This window comes from Branchiostoma floridae, chromosome 2 (assembly GCF_000003815.2).
Source record: "Branchiostoma floridae strain S238N-H82 chromosome 2, Bfl_VNyyK, whole genome shotgun sequence".
Classification (NCBI taxonomy): Eukaryota; Metazoa; Chordata; class Leptocardii; order Amphioxiformes; family Branchiostomatidae; genus Branchiostoma; species Branchiostoma floridae.
In genome coordinates, this window is record NC_049980.1 from 2981630 (window position 1) to 3003667 (window position 22038).

The 22038-nt window shown below is 40.5% G+C and overlaps 1 protein-coding gene across 5 annotated transcripts in view; it reads right to left on the bottom strand.

The window, feature by feature from the left end:
* Window positions 1–5987: 5987 nt before the first annotated feature.
* The window catches only part of LOC118410329 (phosphatase and actin regulator 1-like), a 57381-nt gene continuing 41330 nt past the window's right edge, over window positions 5988–22038 (bottom strand). For all 5 annotated transcript variants that reach the window (XM_035811941.1, XM_035811946.1, XM_035811945.1 and 2 more), the window contains 5 exons: window positions 18400–18559; window positions 16240–16295; window positions 15022–15083; window positions 14176–14313; window positions 5988–10712 (listed from right to left, as the gene is read on the bottom strand). In XM_035811941.1, coding sequence (XP_035667834.1) covers window positions 10620–10712; window positions 14176–14313; window positions 15022–15083; window positions 16240–16295; window positions 18400–18559 — 509 coding nt within the window. In that variant the 3' untranslated portion in view covers window positions 5988–10619. The remainder of the gene's footprint in view (window positions 10713–14175; window positions 14314–15021; window positions 15084–16239; window positions 16296–18399; window positions 18560–22038) is intronic.

Consider the following 22038-nt stretch of genomic DNA (forward strand, 5'->3'; position numbering starts at 1 on the left):
CTAGTCGCGGCTAGACTACAAGCCAATATAAGTTCAACGTGCACAGAAAGGTTACTTAAATCATCTGTAAAAGCCAAATACATTTGAGTTTCCCTTTTGACACGGAACACCATATACCAGAAAGTGTAATTTGATGGCTAATTGATAGTGATAGATTTGTTGAATGCAAGGCGAGTTATTTGCGGTCTCCTGTATTGAGTTACATTTTAAACAGCCAGGGCATGACGGATCACAAAGTGATTACTGATTGGTGGGTTGACCGGTCGTCATGTTAGCAGGAAATCCTTTATATTATCGCTAACAAGGTAATGTAAACCAAAGAAAGATAATCATTTTGACATTCAAGCATAGATGGGCGATATAACAAGACCAGAAAATAATCTTCCTAACAAGCTTGATTCATTCATGGATAGGATATAATTGTACTGTTCACGAACCTACTTAAGCTAAATAAACACACCTAAAAAAGACAAACGTAGCGATTCATACACGCTACATTATAGGAGAACGCGCTTTTATCTAATGGTGATGAAATCTTGTATAGTCCAAGGATCTTTGCACTCCCACCACCGCCACCAGCAATGACGTGCCACAGTTCTATAGTTTAATCTCTAGTCCAAATGTCTGTACCACATGTCAATAAAAGCAGGTGGCTGAAACAGCAATGGCTGTCCTTTAGTCGTTCACCCGGTAACGCCAACAAAAGAACTGCGTGAGGCTTTGTTTGGAATTCTAGCACGTCGTTTGTAGCAGAAGCGCTTGACTTAGACATGAAATATGATACCTGCTCACGATGTACACTCATTGTTCAGAAATTACCTATACATTCATTGACAACGTATCACATGAATTGTCACCTGGTCTTCCGGCAACTATGCAACCGCGTGTGTGTGTGTGTGTGCATGTGTGTGTGTGTGTGTGTGTGTGTCTGTCTGTCAACAAGATAACTCAAGAACGGTCGGGTGGATTGGTTTCATACTTGGTGTGTTGGTAGGGTGTGATGACAGCTGGACCCCCTAGTGGCTTCCCTTGGCACTGCAGCGCAAATTCCGGTTTTGCTACCTTGTGTTCTGAACAAGCTATGGTCACGATTTTTGGGTGTAAGATAGCTCTTGTGCTCAGGAAAAAGGGGCATAAGGTTTAGGCCCCCAGCGGCTAGTTTTGGGATAACGTGCATTCTAAAAAATCCGAAGAGGATAACTCGAGAAAGAAACAACGGATTTTCATGATTTTTGACAAGTACCTTAGTCAATGATGTACAAAATAAAATACTAATTATGCAAAACAGAAGTACATTTGCATAGTTAAGAATATTCTATCATAGCAGGTTTTTTTTCAATGTATGTCTTGTCCCTGACATGACGTGGTCTTGACAGTTAAGTGACATTTAGGTGATATTTCAGCGTCATGATAATTTTGGAAATGCAGGCCTGGGGAGTTTTTGCTAATGATATTGCTATTGCTATGCTATTGGTTGCTATTTGGTGGGCCGACTACTCATACTTTGCAGCCAGGGGCTGAATTGCGAGAAGCTTACAATAGGCGGGGCTAAATCGCAAGGGTCTGGAGCAAGCTGTCATTCGGCGCCACTCAGGTGACCTCAATACGACTGTCGCAAGTGTCTGGAACGAGCTGCCATTCGGCGCCACTTGTATCAGGACAGTTCGGCACATGGACACTTCGGCCCCAGGCCGAGGACACTAGTTCTTATGCGCGTGGGCATGCTATGCAATGTACAAATTAATCGAAAAACTATGTGAAACGCAACGATAAAACATACTGAGCATTAAGTCTTGAAACAAATAAATAAGTCTTGAACTTGACATAGCAAACACACTTACCTACCACAGTTGCATCTGAAACAGCAAACACGCTCTCCTGTAAAATCAAGATGATTAGGACTGTTTAAGACGGCTAACTCCACATCGCAGTAGGTAAGACTCGTGGATGGACTGGACCCGGGGCCGAAGTGTCCTCGGCTTGGGGCCGAACTGTTCTGATTGCCAGGGGGCCGAAGTGTCCATGTGCTGAAGTGTCCGACATTTATACGTCAGTAATTGCCCCAGTGCGGCCAAGGTACTGGTTCTATAATGTGCCTGGGGTATGGCTCTCCCCAAACACGGAAGTCGGAACCTCCATTTAACGTCCTATCCGAGGGACGGCCCTAGCCTCAGGTTTACATCTGAGACATAAAGGTATGCAAAACAGAAACGAGGGATTTGAGGAGTTTATTTTGAAATTAAACTGACCTGAGCACCACAAACAATATAAACCGCAGCGTGGAACGCCCTCCCATCGTACGTCGTCATAATTTCCGTTCACCGTGTTCATCATGCCTAAAGCCGGCTTTACAATTCATGCGGACGCCGGCCGAATTTGTAGATCGACGAGAGCTCGCCGAATTTCAACATCGCCCGAGTATCGGCTGTATTTTTCGCTGAAAATCTGCCCCCTTTACAAATGGATAGAGCCCGTCCGACGTCCGTCCAACACAACTGATTATAATTTGTTAATGAGATTGTTTATGTCTTGAACATGGACGAAGTCAGAACTGACAAACCTTGTAAAAAGCTGAGTATTTGTGTAAAATTTAATTTCTGAGTTGCGGGATATATGTAGAACCTGAGTGGGGTGAATGAACACACTGAAAACGATACTATCAACAGGAATGTTGTGATACACCAATCCAAAAACTACCACAAGAGCCACAAAGTGAACAGACCAGTCTTATTCAGCATAATACAATAATTTTGACAAAGCTTAACTCGGGCGAACCTCGGGCGAGCCTTGGGCGAACCTCGAGCGAAGGCCAGCAAAAGCCGTCCGAGTTTCAGACTGGAAGCCATCAGACATGAAGAATTATATATGATCTCACACATTCAAAGCTATAGCAAAAAATGAATAGGAAGTACTGTCTTGGTGCCCAAACGTCTTACATTATAAAATGTACGCAGCTTTCTTAGAAAAGTGCATACAGTAGTCTTTATTTATCTTATATTTCGGAACAAACTTTACTTAAGATGAAAGCCCCAAACAAAGGCACGTGTTCAACACAGGTATTAAATTGATTAGGTGACATTTAAAATTCTGCCGGAGCCCTCCCAAGCTCCCAGCGACACCAGCACGAAGCTCGCCCAAAGCAAGCTAAACTTGTTAAAAGTCGGACGGAATATCGTCCGGCTATTGCAGGAAGCCCGAACGAGTCTGGCGCGAGGCCGAAGAGTTCGGGCAAACTCCGACCGAAAAAAAGAGAGTAAAAAAACGTAGGGTAGCCGCCCGAGAATTGGCCAAGTCTTGGCCATTGCTCGGACAAGCTCCGGTCGAGCTACAGGCAACCCATTGACGAGCTCTCCGAGCTCAACACTCGCCGCCGAGGCCTCGCTGAAATTAAGCGCAGCTGCAAGTGCCCCGCAAACGCCGGCCGAGCTGCTAAAAATCGGTCGAGGCCCGCATAATTGCCCAAACGCCGGTCATACTCCGGCCGAAAATGTCCATTTGGAGCTCGGCAACAACTCGGCCGAGCTAGATTATTGATTTGTAAAGGGGGCTTTAGCACAGCGCTGGTTTGAGCCGATACACAAGTGAAGCACGGAAACGTTAACGGAGCTGAGTCAGGACAAATGCAGGATTATGTACTCTCCAAGCAGAGGTTAGGCTCCGGCTGTTTTTTTAGTCGTTTTTATCGGGCTTTCTATTTTGTCATTTTGTTGTTGTTGTTGTGTCCGGCCTAGGTTTTGACACAGCAAGATATAAAAAAAATAGAAAGCCCGATTAAAACGACTAATAAAAACGTTAAAAAACAGCCGGAGCCTAACCTCTGCTTGGAGAGTAGGATTAAGCACATTTAATCTACATATCGGTTAGGAGAGTTCATAACGTTGGGAGAGTTTATAACTTTGTAGCCTTTCACAGCACAAGCCAGCACAAATGCGCGAACGGTCTGGACATGTGTAGTAGAAACCTAACCCTAGAAGTTTATATGATTGGCAGACGGACAGGTTTAGAAGTGGACGGGGCGGCACTTATAATACTATAAATCTTTATTGCAAACTCATGCCCGAGGGCTAATTGCATACAAAGTAATCATACTTAACAAAGAAGGAAAATGATATTCATAGATAAATCAAAAGGGAAATAAAGAAACATTTCCATATATAAAGGGGTTGGACGACTTACAGTTCGACTTAAGCAAGAAGATTGATTTTTGTTGGTCGGTAAGGTGATAAAAGCTAGGGAAAGTTTTGCAGATTTTAAGGGAAAGTTTGTTTCTTTCGGAATTGTAATGTGAACATTGACCAATGAAATTTCATCTTCCACTGCTTTCCCTGAACAGTATTTACATGTTCTCTCGTCAACGGATGGTTTTTTGTACCTGCCTCTCTCCATTTCTAGCGAATGAGCACTTATCCTCATTCTACATAAAGCGGATCTTAGCTCAAAATCTGTGTGGTATAGGTAACTCTCCATACTGTACTCAAATTTCAAATCTGAGTACAGTATGGAGAGTTTTATAAATAAAAGTTTATTGATACTAGTAGTAAATTTGAGGGTATAAACACAAACTACGTACATTAAACGTCAATCAAAATTGCTTGCTCAAAAAGAAAGAAATTTATGAAATGTAAATTGCGGGCTCTGTAGAAAATTATCAAGCCGTTCAAAATATTGATGACTTTACACAGATTGACTGAGATCACAGGGAAGAGGTGCTGCGTACGCTTTTAGGATCACGCGCGTTGTGCAGAGGTGGGCATATCAGTATCTGGCGTCAGTTGCCAACTGCGGGACATGTTTATAAATGTAGATAAATGGCAGTTTTTGCAATTACGATGTCCAGGTATCTGTTTTGAATTTGTGCGATTTACCGTAGTTGGTATACCAAGGTCGTCAATGATTACATAGATTGGATTACCACAAATGACGTAACCGTCGCTTAAGTGCAGCGCGCCTACAACACGCCTGGCATCGGTTGAAATGTACACTTGGTCAAAATTTTACAAGCAGTCAATCTATTCATTTTTATTTATTTAGTCATCGAAACGGGTGGGTAGCCCCTACAACTTTTTATTTCAAATTTCCAAGGCCAGGGCGCCCTCCTTAAGCCAACAAAGTTTTCCTTGGCCCTTCCCCAAAGCCCCCCCCCCCAAATTCCTAGTCAACCCCCCCCCCCCCCTCCAGACGACCGCCTTTCCCCCGCTGAATATCGTAGAGAATATCTGTTGACGACCGTCAGAAGTGGAGAACCTTTGTGGACAGACAGACTGCCCCTGCGGCTGCCTAGCTTTGGGACTGAGATGAGGATCACGAGAAACCCTGCTGACTATACACGAAGTTTTAAAATTAGAAACTCCGACCCTCCTGTTGAGGATGGGACTAGGTGAGGTGAGGTGAGGCTTGTAAACACTTCTATTGGGTCTATTTCACCGTGAAATAGAATGCGTTTGTAAAAATGTATCTTATTCCATAATTTCGTCTAAAAGGTGTCATACTGACATACAAGCCCTTTGGGCCTACTTAGTAATCTGCTTGGAGATTACCTACTTAGCGCAACACACGAACTTTGCAAAAAAAGTCGGAAAAAACCCGGAAATGGCTCATTTTGCTTGTAAACACTTTAATCAAGTCTATTTCATTATAAAATAGTGTAAGAATGAAGGTACCATCAGCACTCGGTTTCCCGTGCTGAAACGGAGTTTCCTAGTGCTAAAGTTGCTTCACCAAGTGTTGACGTAACTTTAAATTTGGCACTGACAATCCAGTGTCAGTGCGGACGGCTGCTTCAGCACTGGACACAGAGTGCTGAGAGACAAACCTGTTACTTCGGTACTTTTTCTGCATATATTTGAGCCTGTCACGCTTCCAGTAGCTCAGGTACATATACCAGGAATGATGTGATCTGAAGCAAACGTTATATATCTCTTCCGTACAAGTACACAATTTGCCATTTATAATAACCACATCATACGCAGTAATACACTTCAACAGGGTACACATCAGTAAACTCTTTAATCGCTACTTTCATTATGATAATGTAAACAATCATTCTGATGATAGAACAGCTCAAATCATCTTGCAAACGAATATTTTCAAACTACTAAGCACCACCTTCTTTTTTCAGGAGCAAACTCCTTGTCGATCACCTGTAAGTATAAGGCACTCCTACTAACCTTCCACAACATGTTCTTTTCCAATCAAAACAAACCACAACCGGGCTGAACAACTTCATCAAAATAAAAATATCTAAGCTAACAGGATTACATTGAACTTTCAAAAGTCTGATTTGAAAGGTCTCAACTAGATGCTTGTATCTCAATTTGTGAAAAAGTTACAAAATCGGTGTATTAAGCAAGTTGGATTTTTGCTAAAGATGGATTTATAATGTACCTATTGTTTGACATAGTTGCTTTTCAGGTTGAAGTGTTGCAGGATGCTGTGTTTGTGAGTGGCCAGTAGGATCAACCCAGTTGGATTCATATCTGACACTTGCTGGTATGGGTAAATTAATGGTAACATTTCATCTATCCCCTAGCTGCTGTACAGGGTGACACAGAAAAAAAATCCCCACATTTAAAGTTAGAGGTTACTATGTGTGTTTATAGTTACATTTCCCTGATCACTTATCACTGATCTGTTTTAAACAATATATGTTCAAATCCTTTTTGGTTGTGTTGAAGGAGCGCTTCTGTCTTGCTCCGTGACCAGGGTTGGCTGACATGTGTTGTAGTTGTAAGCATTTGACACAACAGACACAGCACTACACGAGAACAAAAACTATATGCCCTAAAATGACCTAGTTTGCTACTGTACATATTTTGGTGTTTTGATTCTTTCTGATGTGCTATATCCAACTCATAGGTTTAAACACAAAGTTAGACCAAAGGGGTTTGACCAAAACTGTACATGTACAGTTGCTTCACAAATGATGCTAAATAACTAGAGATATGTCATTAGCAAATCAGCTCTGCTTTATGAAAAGCTTACTACATGTATTACAGCATATAGTGATGTGCTGAGTTAGTAATAAAACCACTATCAGTGGTACCCCTTTTTTTCTGGGTCACCCTGTTTATACTCTGCCTATATGTATACCATATGTGAAATAAAGTATACGTGAAAAGAACATTAGAAGTCAGGTACATGGAAGCATACTGCTTTAAAATATTGGTACACATACAGCTATATATGTTAAAATGTCACACAATGACCTGACCTGACATGTCCTGTCTGGAAGGTGAAAATGTGAAGTTCATGTTAGTGTTGACCTGACTTATAACAGCATTTTATACAAACCTTGGATAAATGACAATACCTGTACAGGGTTGGTTACTTGAGTCATATCAAAAATCATACATTTATAGTATTTGCTTTCCCTATTTACACCACAGATGTGGGGTCAAAGATTAACTAATTATTCATGTTTGCTATAATATCCCCACTCTTCATTACTTTATTCATGGACAAACTCTCTTCACATTGATTGGGTAACCTAACATTGTCAGACTAATGTTTCATTTCCACAGCACAACTGCTCTGTCCTTCATGTACCTCAACATACATTGAGTGTATATTCTGCTGATTCCCTCATCCTATACATGTTAAAAACAACTTTGCTAACTGTCTGACAATGCCTTAGAAGGTAAAACATGCTGGCAGCTTTTTGTACATGTATATTCAGTTGCTTCTGACCTGATTATGCAGCAGAGCCAACATAGGTGCACAAGAACCTGTTACAAACACAACACTTACAACGGTATTAACCCCAGGACATTCTTTTTAAATTGATACAAACTGCAACTTCTATGTAGCTGTGTCAGATCTAAACAACACAACAGTATCTAACCAGGTATGGCAGCAGACAGGACAGCTACAGTGTGGATTGAATATTCAATCAAACTCACTGTCACATAAAAGGTCTTCGGCAGCATCTCTCACGACTAAGTTTCTAGATGGAGGGCAAGGGTAAGACGTAGCTGCTTATAATACAGCCCCAAATGTGAAGAATTGTCATAGGACTGCACATATGACAACATTCTTCACATTTGGAACAGCATAATCAGCAGCTCCTCCTCCATGTAGCTGCAGTGTGGAATAGAACTAATGTTAGTATTACCCTGAAGAAGGTGACAGACGGTCATCAAAATGTCGGCTGTGATTTTATGTCTTTGTCATGAATAACCATGTTATCCGGCACTAACCTTCATTGACATTATCTGGCACTGATTGAAGTTTGTGGTAATGGAAATTTCTCAGCACAAAAGTCAAGGGTTTGGAGTTCTCAAACAATTTGTACCAGACCAACAAGACATGGCAAAAAGTTCAAAATCCAAAGTAATCATTCCTTTTCTTAAGGTCTGCCATGACTTTGACATTGCATGAATGTTGAGCTGAAACTATATATTTCTATTCATAGCAGTCAGGTTGATGCCAGTTTATACAAAAATCTTTGCCACATTTAGACTTCCATTGATGAAAGCTATTATTCCTTCAACTGTTCAACCACTCAGGCCCCGTTCATGATGCAAAAAATGAAACAGTTCTATCGGTTAGGCCTGGAAATCCGTCAGGAAACAGTTTGCAAACCTTTTCAGTTCCTTCAAGCAAGCTTCAAGAGGCATGGTAATGCATGGTAATGTGACCTCTGACCCCTGAGGTTGTTGTGACCTTTTCCCTAACTTGTACTTCTGTGTCAGATTATTGGTCTTTGATCGAAATTGAACCAAAATGCCTTACTGAAATCGAAGCTGGGTTCTGTCATGACCTTGGAAATGCCTCTGAAAACATTGTGGTCTCGATATATGCCATGCTATGACATTTCCACTGGATCTCCTGACACATTCCCTTGCGATATCAGGACTGCTGGCTCCTCAGTCTACCAGGAGGCAGCCCGATAATAAAAACGAATTTTACTAAATCTGAAAATGCAGCCGAAACACCTGAATCACAGATTGTACTTTTTCCCTGTGGCGCCACCAAACATGAACGCACGTGCCCGGATGTAAAACGGATCGCGCCGCTTTTGCGTTCATGATGAAAATTCGCAATTCCGGATAACCTAGAAACCGTTTCAGAACCACCTCCCGAGGAAAAAAAATCGTTTCAGATCTGTTTCGGAGCGTTCATGATGACAAAACTTATCCGTTTCAGCTTGCCTAACCGATAGAACCGTTTCATTTTTTGCATCATGAACAGGGCCTCAGATTAGTCACAGTAAGCTTAAACAATTACCGCAAATTTCAAGTGACCAAAAGGTCGCAGTGCATTCTCTGCACTAGTCCAATCTGCTTTAAACAGTGGGATGATATTGCAGTACAGATGAATCTGCAGTACAGATAACTACAACCCTTCAAACACTGTTAACCTCTTTGCTACAGTTTGTTTTTGTATGCTGTCTGTCCAGTAAGTGTAAGTAGATTACCCAGACTTCTAGAGTCTACAGCACAATAATAAATCTACTGATACACACCAAGAAGGCCTAATGTTCATAACGTTTTTCTTATCAGCCCTGAATTTATTTTTGAAATCTTTTTGAGGCCTTGTTAGGCACATTACATTCAGCCATAGGCTGATATTAGAAGGTACAATGAAATTGAATTAGAGGGTACTTATCAATAAGTAGAATACTGAATGCTTTTTGATGCACACAGGTCTCTTGGGTACTTTATCATATACTGTGTAGTACATGTAGTATGCATTTTTAGTACTTCCTAATATCATTACCTATTGGTACAGAGCATCTTCTTCTAGAGTTAACTTTAATGTCCAAGGCCTGGGAGAACAAAATTTAGCATAACTCGTTACGGCTACAGTCCAAGGGAATGTTTCCCATTATGTGATTCTGTACTATGACTGCTTCAAAATAAGTTGGGAAAAATCTGAAAAATACCAAGGTAAGCCCGTTAACCATAACCATTATGGTTTTTCTGGGTAGTGGTAACATACAGATGCAGTGTTAAAATCTGGCCAATGTTAGTTCTTGCCTGAAAGAATATAATAGGTATCTTACATGGACAAGATTGATTCCAATACAAAAAGATTATACATGTATTACTGCACTGTGTATACTAGGCAGGATACCCCTGGCCAGATTTGTTGTATACAATATTTAATGTATTTATGGTAGCAGGACTGGTCATATGAGAAGTACAAAGAGCAGAAATCCTACGGAAATTTGCTTTACAACTGTCCCACGTATACAAGCAGGGATATTCTGGTCCAATAAATACAACTGTCATTTTAGACCTCATTTGGAAGCATCTGGGTTGTTTACAATGTACATGTACCAGACCAACATATACATGAAGGTGCATGAAGCATCTAACATGTAGAATGTAAAATGTATTCAATAAGTATCCAGAGGTACCTTAATCTTAAGTTTGTCTACCCTTCCCTGTTCAGCTAAGATTATATGCATTTTCTTCATCATTATGTGCAAAGGACAATAGTTTGAGAATGCAAATATAAACATTGTAAATATTCTCCACCTAAGACCTCAACATTACAAATGTACCTACCACTGACCTGTCATGTGTTAGCACATACCAAACATTTCCATAATCCTACATTTGTATCTGTCAGCAAAATTGGACTGCAGTGTGCGTTAAGATGTCAAAGGTCAGAGATCATGGTCTATGGAAGCGGGTGAGGTGTCTGCTCTCTTCATGTACCTCCATTTCTGAGCTTTTGAAGTCGTTAAGCTCTTTCCTAATATCAGCCTGAAATATAAATGCCAACAAAAGGGCTTCAATCTTCTTGAAATCAGAGTTCATTGCAACAACATGTGTACATGAGAAAAAAGAATGTTGATCATGTATGCAAATAAGCTGGTACAAATACATCAGGACAGGATGTGCAACATACATGTCTGTACTTTAGATACAGGTTTTCTTTAAATTCTTCCATACTTTAAAAAGTATGTCTTCTAAGCATCTCAAGCCATTATATCAATATATGTGCATGTACATTTTACATCCTGTTAAAAAAAACCTTTTCATATCAAATTTAAGTCTCTTTTAACCCTTTTTTCAAATCTTAAGACAGATTCAATTTTTTTCAAGACAGGCAAATCTACAGAATGATATACATTGTCCATATTTCCCTTCAGGCCAGTGAACCTAGTACCTTAAATGTAAATAGTTTCATCAGGTTGGTATATTCTTATATTAAGGTAAGTTTAAAGAAGTTCTTTTAACACAACCAAAATAGTACTCACTTACAACTTTTCGGTGTCTATCAGACACCATCATCAGGGTAGAATAGCTGGATTTACTTCTCACTGCTACTTATGGCTGATGTAGGTGGCGCTGCAGCAGTGAGTATGTCGTCCCAAACAAGACTCAGTTTGTATCCCCCCCCCACATCTCTGTTCATATCTGGAGCTGACTTCCTGATCTAGACTGCCTCCTTTATCCAGCGAGTGCGTCTATTTTTCTCTCTACCGACGACTCCAGCCCCCTCCCAGTCTATTACACGATTGTTCCTGTTGATATGGTCGGTGATTTGTTCTCTTCTTGTAGTCCATGGGCCAGGACCCCAAAAATGGGCATTTGGTACCAAACAAAGGGTGACCTACTTTTTTGAAAAGGTTGATTCCTCTACTTTATTATTTTGAATGATAACCATGTCAGATCCTTGGGGTGTACCAACATGTTTCTGAGAGTAGTCTTGCCTCTTGGGCTTTACTGCCATGGCTAGTGCCTCTGTAGTGCCTTTGACATACAGTATGATGATCATGCCCTTGGACTTCTGTTCTTCTTTCTTCTTGTCTTTCTTTGGTTTATGTTTGCTACTCTGATGTAGTACTTCTTTGAAAGTCCAGTCTGGATAGCCACAGAGTGGCTTGTTTAATGTGTTTCATCTCTTGATGTCTGTCTGTGTCATCTGTAGCAACTGTTTTGCAACTGTTCGTCAACGTTCTGATCACTCCAACTCCTTGGTAGAGGGGATTGTGGGAATTGAAGTCTTCTAAGGTACTGGTCTGTTTGGGTCTTGAGTTTAACGGTTTAACCATACCGTCAGATCTCCTCACAAGTGAGGTGTCCAGGATGGGCCGAGTGCCCTGATCTTCTACCTCATGGGTAAATGGAGCACACCCCATTTTATTTTAGGTCTCAGTTTGAGGCTGCGCACCCTCAAGACGAGAGGGCGTCTCTTCCAGGAAATACTTCTGAAGCAGAAAAGCCGTGTATAGGAATGAAGGGTATCCCTCCAGCTTTACAAACAATCGGGTTTCAGTTTCTTTACCCTCTCTACTTTTCGTAATTTTTAAAAAGTTTTTTCACACAAAAAAATATGTAAAAAATTTGGAATTTTGATGTGGAAATAAACCCATCACCTATAGCTTACTCAAGAAAATTACTAATATTGTCAGAAAGAGAATACACCTAGGATTAATCAAGCTGAAAATTGAAAAAAATCTTAACACTGAGATTTTACAATAACCTGACAAGGCATACACGTAGCAACACTGCTCACAGAACGCATGGACGGTGAGTCTGGGTCAACGGGGCAAACCACTTTCAATGCGCAGGCATACAAAAAACTGAGGCTTAGGCCCCAAACCAATTTTCACCTAAAACACATCACTTTTTATGCTTTTCAGCCATGCCAGTATTAAATGCCATTTCGCAGCAAATGATGAGAAATTTGAACTCAAACCCAGACCCTAGAGACCCTTTTTGACTTTATTTTGCGCACTACCTAGGACCCCTGTCGCGGAAGAAATGGTGTGTGCATCGTAAACTTGATATTGCCCATGGGGTCTATTGAGTTCAAATGATCCATTACAATGTAGTTCTTGTTGTGCCCCCCTTCTTATGACTTCCATGACGTCGTCGTCTACTTATCTCTTCCGGAGTCTTATAGTTCAATGGAGCTGTAGTTATAGCCTGCTGTTCTAGCCATATCATAAAAAGGTTTGCTAGGAGAGGGGAGACTAGACTTGCCATCCCTGTTGCAAAACGCTGTTGGTAGATGTTGCCTTTAAAACTGAAATAAATAGTGGTCACTACAAAAGTTAGTAACTCCGGAATGTCCTCCACTTTGAGCTTGGTTCTGTTCTTGAGGTCAGTGTCAGCAAGGAGTCTTTCCTTTATGATGTCTGAAGTCTCTGGCACTGGAGTGTTGGTGAGAAGTGAGACTACGTCATGAGACATGAACAATTCTCATCATCTTCCTCAATAATGCTGGCAATTTCTTGTGATGTATTGTAACCAATTGAACCGTGTGTAATCTGCAATCAGTCTGAGCGGGTTGTTAGGTTTGTGTATCTTAGAAGTGGCATACTTCCTAGGGGTATTCTCTGCCATACGCTATAAGTACTTAATATACTGTTCTTCAGTAATTTTCCCCCATCTTTAAGCCTCCAACAGTTTCCTTTTGTTTTTCTGTGTCGGGAAAGTTTTTGTAGATCTTCTTGTAGGATAACATGTGGCTTACCTTCGATTCATAGTCCTCTGTGTCCATAATCTCTGTCGCTTTTCCTTTGTCCGCTGGCAGTAGCATTACATCCTTGTCCTTCTTCAACTGCTGTATATGGCCTTTTTTTCTTCCATACTGATGTTGAAATTGGGGAGCTTGGCCTTTTTCAGGACTCCTGCGACCTGTGCTCTGAGCTGCTGTGCATTGTGAAGCTGTAAGCACAAACAAGCGTTTTCTGTGGCAACAAAATCTGCCACTGGCAGTTTGTCGGGTGTCATCACTGCATAGTTGAGTTTCTTCATGCATGATACTGTTCTGATGGCTGCTCAGTACCTTCTTTGAAATGTTGACAACACATTTTTTCAGTTGGTTGCCCCAAAAATTGTCTTTGTCACTCTGTTCAGATTGTTTTGAAAGCTGGAGATGGGAAAACTTTTGAAGATGGTGGCTCTTTGTAGCTGTGAACTCTCATTCCCAGTCATTGATAGAGAGGAAAACAGACAAAGTTGCTGGATAAAGGAGGCAGTCTGGATCTGGAAGTCAGCTCTGGTTATGAACAGAGATGAGTCATGTTGGAATGGCATTCTCACAGGTCGTTTGAGGATTCTCACTGCTGCAGCGCCACCTACATCAGCTATAAGTAGCAGTGAGAAGTAAATCCAGCTCTTCTACCCTGATGATGGTGTCTGATAGACACTGACACGTTGTAAGTGAGTACTATTTTGGTTGTGTTGGAAGAAGTTTACTTCATGAACCTACCTTATCTTTTGGAGTTAGTCTAGTCCAAGGTTTGTCTGCTCTTCTGTCATAGTCTTGGGCCTCAGCCACCTCCACATAGTCATTAAATGTCAGGATTGCCCTTTGACGAAGTTCCTCAACTGTTGGCCGGAAACTCAACTTTGGGAAAAGAAAATTTACTGTATCAAAAGGCTTCAGGGTAGAGAAAATATCCTTAATGTACATGTACATGCTGACCTTCCCGCGATCCCACATCGAAAAACACTGGTGTGAACATAAGTCATCCACAACTAAGCAGACAACGAATCAGTTATCGTCCACCTTGGGTCAAGCACACGTCAAGGCGCTGTAGGCAAAAGTCAGTATTGCTAACAAAGAACAATCTACATGTATTTATGTCTCATCACCACACTATAGGATAAACTCCTGAAAGCCAACAAGTCACGAGCGAGCATGACATGTCAAATACATTGTGTATTTTCCATTCAATCCAATAAATCTTCCCTTTTCAAAACTGCACAAACACAAACATCAGATTCAGATCTTCCAATTAGACATGGTGATGCTAGTTTCACAAAAGGTTTTGTGCCCCAACCCTCAGACTAAATGTTTTCACATGTCAAAACTTTTCATACTTATATTGCATGTATCTTATTAATAAGATAAAGTTACAGATCATGTACATGTTTGTTAGACATTTGTCCATGGCCACTCATTCCTCAGGAGTGTGCTGTTTCAATGGATTGGACCTGAAGGCTTGAACCTTTATGTTCCAACAATCATTGATCATTAGGTACAATACTACTACCGTAACATTTGTAGTAGCAATTGTAGCAGGTAAGTTCATTGGAGAACCTTGTTTCATACCTTCCTGGTCAGTGTTCTCTTCTTTTCCTGCATTTCCTGACGAGCTTCCTCTTCATTCTTAACTGTGGGTGAAATAAAAGTAGTTCAAATTAGAAGAGCCAACCAATGAGCAGGCTGATACCCATCTTGGACTACCTGTAAATGTTTACAAAGGAAATCAGGTTTTTACCTCCATGAAATTTCATGGAGGTTATTTTTTCATTTTAGCATTTGTGTGTCTGTCTGTCTGTGGACAAGATGGAATAGTTTCACACTTGGTGTGTTGGAGGGGTGTGATGAAAGCTGGAAATGATTAGATTTTGGGCCCCCTAGCAGCTTTCCTCGGTACTCCAGTGCAACTTCCGGTTTTGCTATCTCATCTTTTGAAAAAGCTATGGTCACGATTTTTGAGTTTTAGATAGCTCTTGTGGTCGGGAAGAAGTGACTGTGTTTGGGCCCCCTAGCGGCTAGTTTTGGGATAACGGACATTTTTGTCAAAAAACTTCTGAAGATAACTCAAGAAGGGAACAATGGATGTTCATGATTTTTGGTATGAAGGTACATTTTGAAATACAAAATATCAAGGTACAATTTGAAATACTTATTATGTAAAATAGGAGTACATTTGGATAATTAATGAGAATATTCTATCATAGCAGTTTTTTCAATGTATCTCTTGTCGGACAAAATATGGTCTTGACATTTGGGTGGTACATAACTTTCAGTGTCATAACAAAGTCAGGCAAGTTTCGGCCGCCCCACATTTAATTTTTGGACTGCAAGGGCATTTTTGTCAAGACACTCCAAAGAGGATAACTACAGAAAGGAATGACGAATTGCCATCACTTTGGACATGCAGGTAGCTTAGGCAAAGATGTTCAGAATGATATACACGTTATGCAAATGAGAACTTAGTTTCCATAATTAATGAGTACATTGTATAATTCCATTGTTTTCCATGACTGGACTGCAATAAATGTAACACATGTAAATCATGATAGGTAGAATATAAGCAGATACCAAATATGCAAATGAGGAACTGATTTGCATGATATAAGGGAATTTTATACTTGTGAGATGTGAGTTGGTCAATTATGAACATCACCATGCACAAAGCATGTAAGTGTGTAGTATCCAGCAAGAGCTCTAAATAGTATCCAGTAAAAGCTCTAAATATTTCATGGAGGTATGAAGTCCCCAATCTCTACTTGCTCATGTTATTCAGGAAGAAATACAGACCTTTCAGTATCCCCCTCTGCTGTAGCTCTTCAGCTGTGGGCCTGAGACTCAGCCGCCTGCAAGAACAGGACAGGTGCATGGTAAACCGGATCATACTTACCATAGAAAGAGTAAACCTGGAGTTTACATCATTTCAAGTAAATTGTGAGAGCACCCATTCAACAAAATGAAAATCATTGAAAAATATCTATAAGGGCAGCTAGGTTAAAAAAAAAGCAACTTTTGACTTAACTTCCTGGTGCAATGAATAGCTGATAAGCTGAAGATAATTTGATTAATAGATATAATTCTTTTTACCACTTACTTTTAACTTAAGGAATTTTTTTCTTTCACCTCCAATATTCAAAGACGTACTTGTGAGAATTATTACATGCCATTTGGAAACATTGCAAATACTCAAACCATTGTTCCCCCATACTACAACATGAGCTTCAGTATTCTACTTCTGATATCAAATCAGCTTATCGTAACATCTTGATGAGTACACACTTTTAAACTTTTCATAATTTTGAAATGAATACTGTCAGTGATATATTTGTTGAGGAAGGGCTACATTCTTTAATTGAGGTTTATCAAAATCTTTTTACCTGACAGCCATGGTCATACATGGTCTGCTGACTCATACCAAATTGGGGGTGCATTAGTCAATCAAGTTAAAGACCAAGGTTGCACTACAAAAACATGCATAAATTCAGCTAACATAAACTACCAGACCTAAGTATGGTTGCAACCATCATTGTGTTCACATTGGTGGTGGCAGGCTAAGACTGTGTAGCAAGTATTGGAGTTTCTCTTGAAAACAGTTTTGAAATGTTTTTTAAATATTTTTTATGGTTCTCCTGTCGATTCGACAGATGAAGCATCTACCTGTTTTGCCTGACCTGCACATGACTTTTTATGGTGAAGGAGGGGTGTGCAATTCCTTCTCCACCCTCTCGTCTACTGGAGCACTAAGTCTCACAGGGACAGAACTGTATGACGCGTGTGAAACGGCTTCAGTAGATGCAGCTTTCTTGTTCCGAGTATCCGTCTCCTAGGAGGACTTCCGACCAAGGATGTAAGGGGTTCCTCCTACCCCGTGTGCCATGGCGGGTGCCGCTCATGCCCGAACATGCCCCCAAGGCCTGTCTCGGCCACAAAGTCCAGGCCAAGGCCACTAGCCGCAGCTAGATACTCATTTACACCTGAGTTAAGTGAGGAAAGTTGTGTAAACTGCCTTTCGCAAGGGCACAAGATCGGTGGCACGGCAGTCGGATTTGAACCCGCCACCTCTCGGTCTTGAGCCAAATATGCTGCCACTGCGCCACGCGGTCTCAGTCTCTATATTGACTCAGATACAACTTGTACAGACCTAAAGAGTCTATACTGGTTTCTTCAACTAACAACTAAATGCTACAATTTTAAGTCATATTTTTAGACACAAGTATCAAATTTTAAAGCTTTTTTTGGGGAAGACATTTTATAAGTTTCAAGTATGCATGTAAGCATGAAGCTTGACAGAGGCTGATTTTTGTGGACCGTTAAAAAAAGGCTTTGAAACTGAAGACCCATACAACGCCCATGCGGGTTTTCGGAAAAACCTGTCCAGACTGTAGTAGGGCTGCAAAAGGCAAAAACATGTGGGTCTATAGTTTACAACTTAACTTAAGGTTTGAAAAAAGGCCTTTTGGCTTTACTGTAAATTTCATCAATTTGCAATGTGCATCAATTATTATTACAAATTTAGTGTATGTAAATTTCATCAATTTGCAATGTGCATCAATTATTATTACAAATTTAGTGTTAGGCACCGTCTGAATTTAGCTTTAAACTAAGCATTGCCAGGAACCCCCATGCAGACCCCCTTTTCAGACCGGACAGGGTTTTCTGCCCCATTTTCCTGTCTGGACTGGACAGGGTTTTCCAAAAACCCCAGGTGGGTAGAGATCCCCTACAGAGAGTAATATTTATGATGTTGGGATGATGGTTGGAGTCTTGCACCCTAACGAAAGTTTTTATAGGGGGAGGACCCCAGGTCCTTTTACAGTACTACATAAATACAGTGACTGTGATTCATAATACCAAGGCTCAATTTTCATAGGCTGTACTAAGTCCTTTACCTCCAAATTGAATGTAGAATTTATCTGCAGACTACAGGCATGTATTCCAGCACTGTCCTACCTGTTGAGCTTTGTTCCGACGACTTCGCGGTTCTCCTGCCGCTCTTTGTCACTGATGCTGGGGATGATGTTCTTCTCGATCAGTTCCCTCCTAGTGGGGCGTTGGCTCAGCTTCAGTGCCAGACTGTCTTTCCTCGCCACCTTGGCTGCCAGCCCCGACCCTGTACGGGCAAAACTACTTTTACCAACCTTGTATTCTCTCAGATGACTGACTCTTGAGGGTGGAAAGTACTCAATCTGCTGAATACTATTTCTGAAATACAGTCAAACCTGTAATATCAGCCACCTTTGCATAGCAGCCACCTGGCCATTGTGGTCACTTTTTGTCAGTTCCTTGGATTTTTCCCATTGATCTAAACATTAAGAAATCTAAAGTGGTCCCCTGTACACCACGGCCACATGGTTTCTGGTCCCGTAGATACAGAAACACTGCCTATTGCAACCATGCGGCGACCGTATGTCACCCTGCGCTGAGTTTGAAATCGTAGTTTGCGAGGATTTGGAGTTCCCATTTTGACAGTAGCGGAAGGTATGCGTGCTTTGAATGTTAGAGTGCAAGTCTTTGTTGGCTTGTTTACCAACATTGCGCATGGCAATATCAATAATTTTTGGTAGATTTAGCTTTGGCTAGGTCAGTTTAAATTTTGAGACGACCGAGATAATGCTACTTGGTGAGAAAGATTAGTGGGTACTGAAAATGAAATCATGTGTAACTTATTGCTCGATCAGCATTTCTCTATTGTGGCCACGTTTCTCCAGTCCCTTGATTGGCCGCTATAGACAGGTTTGACTGTAACTCTGAAAACTCAAAGCAATGGCTGCCGAAATGTTGAATGTCTTTTAGAAAGATTCTTGTTGCATGTGTTTACATGTAACCTCAACATCTTTTATCACAAAGGGCTGCTTGTCCTTACGAAATCTTTTGCTAATCCTGAAACCAACATAGTTCATTTACATAATTTTCAGAGACATATTACAATATAATTATTTGGAACTATATGCACCCAGTGGAATTATGGGAGTTGATGTTACATGTAAGATTATCTTCAACAATTTGGGAAAATGATGCTGTTTCTACGATTCAGGAGCACATGCTTTCCTGGTAGCCAAACTGATGCTTAACTTAATCCAATATTGACAAACAAAATGATGCACTAACAGGATGAAAAACCCTAGTACCTTGCTTCCTAGTACAGTAAGGAAGAGCACGTCACCGGAACGTACTGCGCCTGCGCGAAAAGTATAGACATGCTAAACGCTGCTAAACGCCCGGTTTACTAAAGGGTCGCATTTAAGAAAGTGTGTGCGTATATAAGGGTAATACTCCGTGTACGTTTTACATGAAACCATGTCTCTAACATATATTGTGCAACAAGCGGGATTTCAATGCAACGTTGACCAAACCAAGCCCCAAACCACCAGGGTTCGCGCAGGCGCAGTACGTTCCGGTGACGTGCTGTAAGGAAGGTAACTAGATTTAGTAACCTTTCTTCAGCCAATCAGAGTGCGCCATTTCCATGACCCCAATATTTGACCCCAAATCAAGATGGCCGCCAAAACCAGGAAGATCCAGGAACTTTGAGGAAGTGGTTGACACATGATGAAATCTGTTTGCTTTTTGTCTTTTGGTACATTACCGTTTCATATTGTTACTTCCATTTTTTGTGTGTCTGTGTGCCTATCTGAGTGTGTGTTTAAGTTTCCGAATATTTCTGGTTAGGATAACTTTAGTACCTCTGGATAGAATGTTAATACTAGATGGGAGAGGTGCCCTACTATCAATATTGTAGTATTTACTTCATTAGTAATAGACTTATTACATGTAATAGACTTTATAGTAAATACATCGAACAATGTTTATTTTTGACACTCATGTTGATAACATCAATAAAAACATTTATGTACATCGGAATTTTAAACTTATTACACTCCTCATCTTGTAGTCCTTGTTCTGTTATGCATACTACATGTACTAGTATATGTTGAGGCTTTCACACAAAACTTGGACCATATAGTCATATAAATATAAATTTAATTATTTAATTTAATATAATAATTTAATATATTAAAAAACAGGTAGTGTGCGAAGGTCACAAAGCACTGTCTTAGAGTCTCTATTGATTAAACATCCTCACACAACATCCATGTATCAACATTAACTTTTGCCTTTTTGGTAGCATAACATTGAGGAACATAGTCATACAAATATAAATGATGTACAAAACAGATACCATAGGGCACTGGTAACTTCATTTAGTCCTAACACAACATATCCACATAAACTTTTGCCTCTTATGGTGATATAACACTGAGGACCGTAGTCATACAAATATAAACCAATAAAATTAGGGAACTTTATATGGTCCCTACACAACTTACAGTATCTTCATTAACTTTTGCCTCTTTGACAGCACAACACTGAGGTAATTCTTATATCTAACATTACATAAACAAAGGTAATTTGTGACAGACTAATTAGGTTGGCAGATGGATCAATCCTAACGAGGTTCAGAAACTGCTCCATATGATGTACCACATTATTGGTAAGTGTTGTTGTCACTTCCACATAGTCTGAATCTTCTTTTCAGTTGGTAGCAGTGGTCCATTTTGTCACCTATGGGCAAGCACAATATTTCAGAATGATTGTCACATTTTGAGTGGCATACAAACCCTGCCACAGTAGTCCTACCATCACATATTATCATACATGTCAATGCCTAGTCATGTCTGCAGAATATTTACTAACACACAAATCTACCTACAAATTACAACAGACTAAGTCCAGCAAAATAGACATTAAAGTACAGCATTTTTACAAATACTAGTAAAAGGAACAACCAAACTCCATGCATGCGTGAACCCATCCCCAAAATACTGAAGACTAAAATGTCCTTAAAAAAATCATTCAAGTCATCAATTTTGTCGCCACAATGATCTCAAAAGTCACACATATTTCATGATTGTGTCAAAATGATATGCAATTGAAAATTACAGATAAAAAACGGCAGGACTCATGCCCATAGCGATCTCTGCAGAACAACGCCCCCCTCCCCACCTTTAGCCATTATCGCTAAAATTGCGGCTTGTACCCGTTCAAAAAAGGAGGAAATTTTCTAGAACACCATCAGCCCCAAACCAACAATGTAGAAGCATGGTGGAGACTTTGATTCATTCAAGAAAATTTGTAGATTTGGTTTAACCCGCCGCGAAAGGCAAATAAAATCATTTTTTCTACGAAGAAACAACCCGCAAGTGTGCAAATGTCCGTGCACTAACAACACGGCTGGCTGTCCCCGACCAAGCAACTGGTCAACTTCAAAAACTCAAAAATTCTTTGCATCGCAAGACAAACAAAGACAAAATGGCGGAATCGACTCACGACACCCCAAACAATCACGGAAAAACAACAAAAACTACGACAAATTCCATGAAAATAACAAGTTAGACCAGTCAAATCACATGAAAAAATGAAGAAATGGACCGCTTACCCGACGATTTGGCCGCCATTCCGGCCAGAAATTGTTGATTCTCGTGGTTTTTCGCCGATCAAAATTGGCTTCAGCGCTTTGCCCTTGTTTCCACAAGGGTTCTACAAGACGGATATGACGTATTTTGACCTTTGAACTGTTCTCCAAGCAGA